Raw genomic sequence first — 10,247 nt, 5'->3', positions numbered from 1 at the left:
TAAAACTTTAGAAGTGACTAGAGTAGGGGTCTCAGACTCGTGGCCCAGGGGCGAATTGCGGCCTGCGGAATGATATTTTGTGACCCCCTACTTGAAATCAAACCTTAGTGTTAGTGCGGCCCGTGCGTTTTTTCTCACATGCACCTGCGTGAGCCCTGGGCGTTTTATATTTTTTAACACTTGTGGGCTACCATAGCTCAGGCTCGTAACAACAACATGAATTATCAATGTTGGTCACTTGAAACGTGTTTCGGGACTGTCACCCAGTGCAAATACGTTTTTTTGTCATCCAGTCATGTCTTTTTCAAAACCTGCCGTGAAGAGAAAGGTTGGCGATGGGCACAGACAATTTCAGGAGAAGTAGGAAACGGAATATCTTTTTGTAGAGCACAGGGGCATTCCAACGTGTCTAATATGCACAGATAAAGTTGCGGTGCACAAGGAGTATAACACTAGACGTCGTTACTCAACTAGACATGCTGAGGAGTATGCAAAATACCAGGGAGATGAGCGAGAGGACCGGGTCGCCAAACTTAAAACATGTCTACTGAGGCAACAAGATTTTTTCAAGAAAGCAAGCAAAGAGAGTGATGCAGCAGTCGAAGCTTGCTACGTGGTGAGTGAGATGATTTCTAAGGCAGGAAAGCCATTCAAAGACGGTGAGTTCATCAAACACTGCATGTTACAGGCTGCAAGTATAGTCTGTCCGGAAAAGACAGGTCAGTTTAGCAACATCAGCCTTTCAGCCAACACAGTAGCAGAGCACATTTCTGACCTGTCGGGTAACATTTACAATCAACAGCGTGAGAAAGCTAAACATTTCCATTCATACTCAGTCGCTCTTGATGAGAGCACAGACATCACTGACACATTCACTGACTGAATGTACTGAACAAGAAGTTACAAGGCCAGGGCCAGCTTGTCATTGCTGCGTATAACAATGTCAGAGCATTCTCCACAAAACTTGTGTTATGGAAAGCCCAGCTTTGATCACAGGTTTGCAGACTTCAAGACACACAGAGCCACGTTTCAAATTTTTGCTGACCCCTTCTCCTTCGATGTGGAAGATGCCCCCCACCCAGAGAAGCCTATGTTCTGAAGAACCGTTCATGTTCTGCATGTTCAGAATTGTTATTACTAAAGATTAAGAATATTGGATCGGTTGTACTGTTTTTGGAATACTTGAAACCCTTTTTTTGTGGAATCCTTGATGCGGCCCAGCCTCACCCAGATTCTACCTCCACCGGCCCCCAGGTAAGTTGAGTTTGAGATCCCTGGACTAGAGAGTCCTCTTTTTCGATGATAGACTAAGACTACAGTTTATTATTTTCATTATTTTATTTGGACCAAAGAGTATGTCTGAGGCGTAAGGCTGCTCCTGTCCCGGAGGCTCAGACCTCGACCCGAGTAAGTCACAAAGCTTCTCATTATGATGTAGATTTGAACAGGGTTTATATTGTATAGCAGGGACCTAGTATGTTCTTTTCCAGATAGAAAGCTCACATTGAGAAAGTATTTTGGGGGAATTTGTCCGTGTGCTTCATTCCTGACAGAATCTTAGGGCATCCAATGCTCATTTCACTCCACCTTACACACATTAACCCCTTGCCTTATCTTACACTGTGTGGCCTCACCCTAGACTGGGTCATAACACCTTGTACACCAATAAATGTACAAATTAAGCTAGTATCTTGGTGTAAATCTTTCATGACTGATAAATTATTACTTTACTGGATTTTATTTGTGCATAATTTATACATTTCTTTAAAAACCATGGGTCATGACTTATTACATACTTACAGTAATTCTAAATATATATATATATATATATATATATATATATATATATATATATATATATATATATATATATATATATATAATATATATATTATATATATATATATATATATATATATATATATATATATAAACATACACACACACACACACACACACACACCTGCTTTTAAACTGCAACTGAAACACATCAAATAACAAACAAGATTCTTTGATTAATAAAGATTTTATTGAGCTCCATGCAAGATCTCACCTCGTGGAGTTGCAACGATCATGAGAACAGTGAGGAATCAGCCCAGAACTACACGGGAGGATCTTGTCAATGATCTCAAGGCAGCTGGGACCATAGTCACCAAGAAAACAATTGGTAACACACTACGCCGTGAAGTACTGAAATCCTGCAGCGCGCGCAAGGTCCGCTGCTCAAGAAAGCACATATACATGCCCGTCTGAAGTTTGCCAGTGAACATCTGAATGATTCAGAGGACAACTGGGTGAAAGTGTTGAGGTCAGATGAGACCAAAATGGAGCTCTTTGGCATCAACTCAACTCGCCGTGTTTGGAGGAGGAGGAATGCTGCCTATGACCCCTGGAACACCATCCTCACCGTCAAACATGGAGGTGGAAACATTATGCTTTGGGGGTTTTTTTCTGCTAAGGGGACAGGACAACTTCACCGCATCAAAGGGACGATGGACGGGGCCATGTACCGTCAAATCTTGGGTGAAAACCTCCTTCCCTCAGCCAGGGCATTGAAAATGGGTCGTGGATGGGTATTCCAGCATGACAATGACCCAAAACACACGGCCAAGGCAACAAAGGAGTGGCTCAAGAAGAAGCACATTAAGGTCCTGGAGTGACCTAGGCAGTCTCCAGACCTTAATCCCATAGAAAATCTGTGGAGGGAGCTGAAGGTTCGAGTTGCCAAACGTCAGCCTCAAAACCTTAATGATTTGGAGAAGATCTGCAAAGAGGAGTGGGACAAAATCCCTCCTGAGATGTGTGCAAACCTGGTGGCCAACTACAAGAAACGTCTGACCTCTGTGATTGCCAACAAGGGTTTTTAAACCAAGTACTAAGTCATGTTTTGCAGAGGGGTCAAATACTTATTTCCCTCATTAAAATGCAAATCAATTTATAAAATTTTTGACATGCGTTTTTCTGGATTTTTTTGTTGTTATTCTGTCTCTCACTGTTCAAATAAACCTACCATTAAAATTATAGAATGATCATTTCTTTGTCAGTGGGCAAACGTACAAAATCAGCAGGGGATCAAATACTTTTTTCCCTCACTGTATATATTTATATATATATATACACTTATATATATTATTTATTTATATATATATTATATATATATATATATATATATATATATATATATATATATATATACTTATATATATTATTTATTTATATATATATATATATATATATATATATATATATATATATATATATACATACACACACACACACGGATTGCAATGTGCGTGTGTGTATTTTATGGTCTTTGCATCAATAAATCTGTTCTGATGCCTAATGAACTCTTCATAATGCACTCAATGAAATATTAATATGAGCAATTATGTCCGATTAGGACTTCAAATAGATGTCATGGACCCCATCAACGTATTTAACTTAACACACACACACACACACCTGCTTTTAAACTGCAACTGAAACACATCAAATAATAAACAAGATTCTCTGATTAATAAAGATTTTATTATTTACTTGAACCGTGTGGGACATCAGTGAGATTTTACAGTGAGGTTCAGGGCTTCAGCTAAACTCTACAGAGACACAGGAAATAAATGACACACATGTGATCCAAACCCAGATGATTTTAATCTTACTGCATGTTTCAAACAGACACTAATGGCTTTTCCTCAGATCAGGGATTGGCTGTAGAGAAACACAGACAAATATAAAGTAGTTACAGTGCTCATCATCATCATCATCATCATCATTACAGGCAGTTAAACTGCATCAATAAAGGTAATTGTCCATTTTTTCTTCCAATTTGTTTCTTGTATTTATGGTAAATGTATATAATTTATAGGTCATGTGAAGCATTACTTTGTTATCTTAAATATAAAAAGGCTCACACACCTTATATGTGCATCAGTGACAATTGATTAGTTTTTACATTTTTATTTATTTACTTATTTTCTGCCTATTAGTCACTTTTAAAAGTTTAAAGTGGTCCTGACACTTTAAAAGACAAAAACATTTATATTGTATAACTTAAGAGTGCTCAGCGGTGTACAGCAATAAAATAAGAAAATATTTATAAAAATGTATAAATTTGCAAGAAATTATTGAAATGGTTATTTCCATGGTCGGTCGTTAAGCACTTTGTGTTGTGAAATATACATGAAACACGCTGAATAAACATTTATTAGGCGTACTCTGGCCTATAATTATTTATATCTCAGATAGCGATAGCGACAGCTCAGTAAACACCACTCTGTATTTCTCACCACGACTCGCTTTCTCCCCATGATGATGTCCATGTTGTTGAGAAAGGAGTCCTTCATACTCTCCAGCAGTTCCTGATGTTCCTTCCTCTTTTCCTTTGTCTGTTCCAGCTCACCATTGGGGGAGTAATAGGGGAACTCCTCAAAAACACCAATCACCTCCATGAACATGTGTTCTGGGAGGTAGAACTGCTCCCACTCATCGACCATGTCGGGCTCATCTTTGTACGATGTTTCTTCCAAAGTTCCGACCTTGAAACTGTACTCTTCTACCTTTTTCAGTTTAATCTCTGACCCCCTGTTATCTGAAGCAACTTTTCTGATCTTCTGGAGATAAAGCTTCACCCCATCTAAACAAGCATAGAATTAATCACAACCACACCGACGCTTATTTATATTATTTAACATCACAGTTTTTTTTTTAGATCCGGGAGAAGGAAGTCCTTCTGAATTTTATCTTGTTTACTAAATAGTCAGAGAGAAGATTCCACACAGTCATTGAATTTTATTATTATTACTATTATTATTATTGTTAAAGAGTCACAGATAGGAGTAAGAAAACCTACTCGCCTCATTGTTGATGATGATGATCTGCTTTCCACATGAAGATACTGAGAGAAGAGCCGCACTCCCTAAGTGCATGACATCAGATTGAGAAATACGCAGTCAACAGAGAACAACAACGCGCATGCGCACATCAGCCAGAGGGCGGACTTTCAGCTTCAGTCATTTAAAAAGAGCAAATCACCAGAAAAGCCTTCAGTCTGTCCGTAAACATTATTTATGTTATTTGATTAGTCATTATATCTAACAATGTGTGTGTGTGCGGGTAACAGTGTAAACTTGTGTAACAGTGTAAATTTGCTGTCCCCTCAAAATAACTCAACACACATCCATTAATGTCTAAACATCTGGAAACTAAAGTGAGTACACCCCTAAGTGAAAATGTCCAAATTGACAAAGTGTCAATATTTTGTGTGGCCACCATTATTTTCCAGCACTGCCTTAACCCTCTTGGGCATGGGGTTCACCAGAGCTTCACAGGTTGCTACTGGAGTCCTCTTCCACTCCTCCATGATGACATCACGGAGCTGGTGGATGTTAGAGACCTTGTGCTCCTCCATTTTCCATTTCAGGATGCCCCACAGATGCTCAATAGGGTTTAGTCCATCACCTTCACCCTCAGATTCTTTAGCAAGGCAGTGGTCGTCTTGGAGGTGTGTTTGGGGTCATTATCATGCTGGAATACTGCATACTGATCATACTCTGCTTCAGAATGTTACTGTGTGTGTGTATATGTGTGTTGTACATAAGTATACCAACTGCTTGTTAATAGAATCTGAAATTTCCATGAGGGCAAAAGCCTAAGTCCTAGTTTTTTTCTGGAACATACCATGTCAGTCAGTACACGGGTATGGAAATTTTAGTACAGCTCAACCCTAGAAAGCTGATATCTGACCAGGACTGAATAAGAATCTGCTTACCTGTCCTTTTACTGCTCGCTCATCTTGTTTCTGGTGAGCGGTCAAGTCTGTGAATAAAATGTAAAAACAACAGTTAGGAGACAATACATGTTATGATTTTTTTTAAACAGAGGTTCACAGAAATTCCACTGAAGTACTGAATGTAACCTTTTGGGGGGTCTGTTACTGACTAGTAGCTTATTTATAATATCTAAAATTCTGCTAAGTGTACGTGCAGGTCTTTTGCAGTCACTCGAGGGTTTCTCACACCCTGCCTTCTCAGAAATCAAGTTGCAGCCATTGACAGCTTCCTTTTTCTGTCCTGTTCCAGGTATTTCATACATTTTCTACCCCTAGCCAGTTCAGGTATTTCACGTGTTCCAGCTCAAGCACACCTGGTGCAGTTAATGAAGCCCCTGATCAAGTGTGCTTGGGACAACACCTGCTCTGCATACTTGTGCTGTTGTGAGGGTTTCTATTCAGCTGGTGAATAATTTTGAGACTGGAGAAGTCATTATAAGTTCCACTTCAGTTGAATTTGGCAAATAAACACTTGAAGCATTCATTGTGTTGAACTGTTACAATTGCATTTGTTTATCGCAAACAGCTGAAAGTCTGTACATTCTGTCAATAAACTTGATTTGCAATGGGGGTGAATAATTTTGATTTAAGTGTATATAAAGTGCTCACAGTAGAGGATTTTAATATATATTTTTAAAGATTATTAATTAAGATCTGTGTGTTAAGATTTGCGTAAAATTAAGATTTGTCGTTTGTTGTGTCAGAAGCATGGTTAAACGCTAGTTTGTGAATGGAGGGCGGAGTCAGGGAGAATGAGAGCATGTTTTCTTGTTTTTGACTGATGTCCGAATTGTTCTGAAAGTACAGAGATACAAGCCAAACAAATACAGCACCGCTCCTCCTCACTCCTACCTCCTGTCTAATCAATTCCACATAAAACCAGGGTGTCACACCATAATTCTATGATTATAAAATAATAAAGTCATTATGTACTGTGGATCAATGGAAATTCATCCTAATTAAAGTATGGAAATTAGTGGCTGTATATTTTCTGTTTCAATGCTGCCACCATTCACTGCTCGGAGAGCCTTTGAAGCAGGATTCCGTATAATTTCAGGTGTGCCGCAGGTCACACACATGCTTTTTCATTATCTAGATAAAAGAAGTTTAACAGAATTTGTGTAGGTGATATGAAAATACATTGGAGTAAATGGTTAATATTCAGGTGCAGTGCATTAAGGGTAATGTAGGTTGGTGTGAGATTTGAGTGTGTGTGCATCGCAGAGAGTGTCTTGCTATTCCTTTGAACACTTCCTGTTACATTTAACTGGTTTATCTTGATTGTGTCTTGAGGAAAACCTGTAGTTCTGCAGCAGGCTCACCATCAGGTTTAATCTCTTCATCTTCAAAACTCTCACATGCGAGATGTTCTCCCCCATTATCCTTCACCATTTGGTCAATCTTCTCAAACAGCTGACAAACTGAGCTCCTGCTCGATTCGTGTAACTGTGAAAAACTGTGATGCCTCCCATGACATTCCTCTGTTAACTCCTGAATGGCAGTGAATCTTAATTCATCTTCTGATGTATTAAATCCACTGTCTGTGTTTATCACAATGGAGTAGTTTATAGCTTGATCGCCGAAGGAGTTCAGGATGTATCTCAGTAGGTTTCTGTCTTCCTGTGTAAAGTCATGAGGCTGTACCACAAGTAAAAATGCATGAGGTCCAGGTCTAGAACGTGAAACACACTCTCTTATTTTCCGATTCAGCTCCTCATTAGAGAGTTTAGGGTCGTACAAATGAGGTGTGTTGATGATGGTGATGTATCTTCCCTCCACATGTCCTCTGACAGTCTCACAGTAAAGCTCTACTGAATGTGGACGATCTTCAGTCTCAAACACTGATCTGCCCAGGATGAAGTTTCCCACAGTGGAGGTCTGTGAAAAACTTTTCCCCAAAATAACAATCCTCAGCTTTGACACTGTGAAAATAGAATAGGAAATAGAATAATTAATCTACCAGCAAATAGCTGATCACAGTCATATCATCATAGGGAATTTTCCTTAATGAGCAGGATGTATAACACTGATCACAGGTATTACTGTAAACAACGGTAACTAACAGTACACATGAACCACCAGTGGGCATTAACTAACAGTAAACATTAACCACCAGTGGGCATTAACTAACAGTAAACATTAACCACCAGTGGGTATTAACCACCAGTGGGTATTAACTAACAGTAAACATGAACCACCAGTGGGCATTAACTAACAGTGGGCATTAACTAACAGTAAACATTAACTACCACTGGGCATTAACTAACAGTGGGCATTAACAGTAAACATGAACCACCAGTGGGTATTAACTAACAGTAAACATTAACCACCAGTAGGTATTAACTACCAGTGGGCATTAACTAACAGAAAACATGAACCACCACTGTTCATTAACCCAGTTTTTGCTCAAAAATGCAAAAGATTTCAAATATACCTCATTTATACTTTCTTCTTGTCTTATTCTTTGAGTTGGAGATATTAGCTATGTATGACATACTTGCATAATGTTTGCAAAAGTTGCCTTAGGGACCGTCTGGTAATTCCACCCACTGAGTTAAAACGTCGATGTTGTCCATAAACTAATTAAAATGACATAACTATTAACATACAAAAGTCATTTAAAAACACATTCCGGTTTGGCGGAGTCATGACATGAGAGCAATGACGGTGGTAAATCTCGTGCACATCAGAGCAACTTCAGCCCGACCATTGCCTGCATTCGGGGGTGCTATGGACGTCCTCGACCACGCCCTACGTAACTTAAATTTTCCCCGGTCCTGATGCGTCTGCCAAGTTTCCTGACGTTTTAGGTATGTTTATGCTCTTAAAATCACACAAATGCATGAAAAATAAATAAATAAACAAACATGCTGAAAACAATAGGGCCCTGCACCTCAGGTTTGCACCGGAGGCAGAGCACCTTCGGTGCTCTGGCCCTAATATCTCCAGCTCAAAAAATAAGAATGCAAGAAACTATAAAAGAGGCACATTTTAAATCATTTGCATTTTTCAGAAAAATGGGGTTTTAAACATAGTTGATTAGTAATATAATCTTCAATATTAAAACAATAAATTAATGAACGCGTCTTTATTTGTATTTTGTTTTATAATTTTAAACCAAAAGCGAATGAGCGCAACGTACACGGACTCAGTTGAGTAAATAAGTCAAGCCATTGACTGAAGTCATCATATTAGACTGAACACGTGTAAAGATATGAAACTATAATATAACCTAGGGATGCACTGAAATTAAAATTCTTGGCCGAAGGCCAAACACGTTTTTCCCATTTATTTTACCATTTTTTCACCATTGCATGGATTAAATAGTCTAAATGTGCTTTTTACTATTTTGTCAAAAACTAAAATTTCAAAATATTTATTTAACAATGAACATTTTTTTTTTCATTCCAGCAGGCATAGGCTACCAACAAGGCACAATATAACTTTAAATAAATAAATAAACAAGTAAAATTAAAATATTTTGATGTGGTCATCTTTGAGCCACTTGAATAGCCTATGTTAGGTCTATAAGTGACTGCTGAAAGAATGGAACACTCTGTAGACTACAACTAAAACTGCATTAAAATGTGCATTGACAAGAGTGCAGAAAATGGTTCTATACGGCTGATTCTATTGGGGATATACACCGCTCGCGTCCCTGTACACCTCAACGAGCATTATAGTAGATACAGGATTTGTCTGCCTGCCCTTAAATAAATGTCTTTACCTGCTTCCATACTCTACTCCCTTACGTCTCGCGACGTGACGGAATACTACGTGACGGATTACGTGTCCACAGTAAACAATGTAAACAAACTTATAGCAGAACAACTGTCAACATCCGAAGAGCATGCGGTCGTTCACGTAGAACGTGCATGCGCGCGCCCCCTCATCGCACCGAGCGCGCTGCCGGAAATGGAGATCGTGAAATTCGCGCGTCTCACTCTGGTTGCTAGGCTATTTGGCGCGTCATCACACACGTCAGTGTTCGGTCAAATTTATTCGGCCGAACACCCAAAGTATTTTTATTTATTTATCTATCTATCTATTTATTTATTTATTTGTTGCTATTTTCGGCGAATAATTTCGGTTGCCGAACATTTGGTGTATCCCTAATATAAATAGATGAACAGGAAAACACTTCCTGGATTAAGACGTTACGCTGTGACTTGTGCCTTCTAGTCGCATTTTTAATATTACACACACATTAACACACTGAAGTGCAAATATCATTGAATTGAACCCGGAATTTTGTTTATGAATATTGTTTAACCCGGGCTTAGTCATTTACATCAGTTTAAACTGAATTATTTTTATTTAATCCCTACCTTCAACCGACGCCATTTCGTGTCTCTGCTAAGGGTCTTCTGGTTTTAACGTCGGTTGACAAACTAACTGGCGCATTAGCGCCACCTACTGG

General features: G+C 38.8%; 1 protein-coding gene across 2 annotated transcripts; it reads right to left on the bottom strand.

Moving 5' to 3' along the window:
- Nucleotides 1–4,754: 4,754 nt before the first annotated feature.
- On the bottom strand, nt 4,755–10,247 carry LOC108257809 (GTPase IMAP family member 7-like). Of its 2 annotated transcripts, none has more exons than XM_053675702.1 (4): nt 10,156–10,247; nt 7,150–7,749; nt 5,768–5,814; nt 4,755–4,915 (listed from the first exon to the last, which is right to left on the bottom strand). In XM_053675702.1, exons 1-4 carry the CDS (start codon nt 10,169–10,171, stop codon nt 4,757–4,759), a joined length of 822 nt encoding a protein of 273 aa, XP_053531677.1. In that variant the 5' UTR covers nt 10,172–10,247; the 3' UTR covers nt 4,755–4,756. The 2 variants fall into 2 exon arrangements, with proteins under 2 accessions (XP_053531677.1, XP_053531678.1); XM_053675703.1 differs by lacking the exon at nt 10,156–10,247 and adding an exon at nt 9,555–9,712.

This window comes from Ictalurus punctatus, chromosome 25 (assembly GCF_001660625.3).
Source record: "Ictalurus punctatus breed USDA103 chromosome 25, Coco_2.0, whole genome shotgun sequence".
NCBI lineage: Eukaryota > Metazoa > Chordata > Actinopteri > Siluriformes > Ictaluridae > Ictalurus > Ictalurus punctatus.
Note: the sequence above shows the minus strand (reverse complement) of the source record. Positions and strands in the feature narration are given on the sequence as shown.

Coding starts and splice junctions, on each gene's coding strand:
- LOC108257809 (XM_053675702.1), bottom strand. Junction 5,815..7,149: donor TGAAGAGATTAAACCTGATG/GTGAGCCTGCTG, acceptor TTTTATTCACAG/ACTTGACCGCTCACCAGAAA. Junction 4,916..5,767: donor AGCGAGCAGTAAAAGGACAG/GTAAGCAGATTC, acceptor TCATGCACTTAG/GGAGTGCGGCTCTTCTCTCA.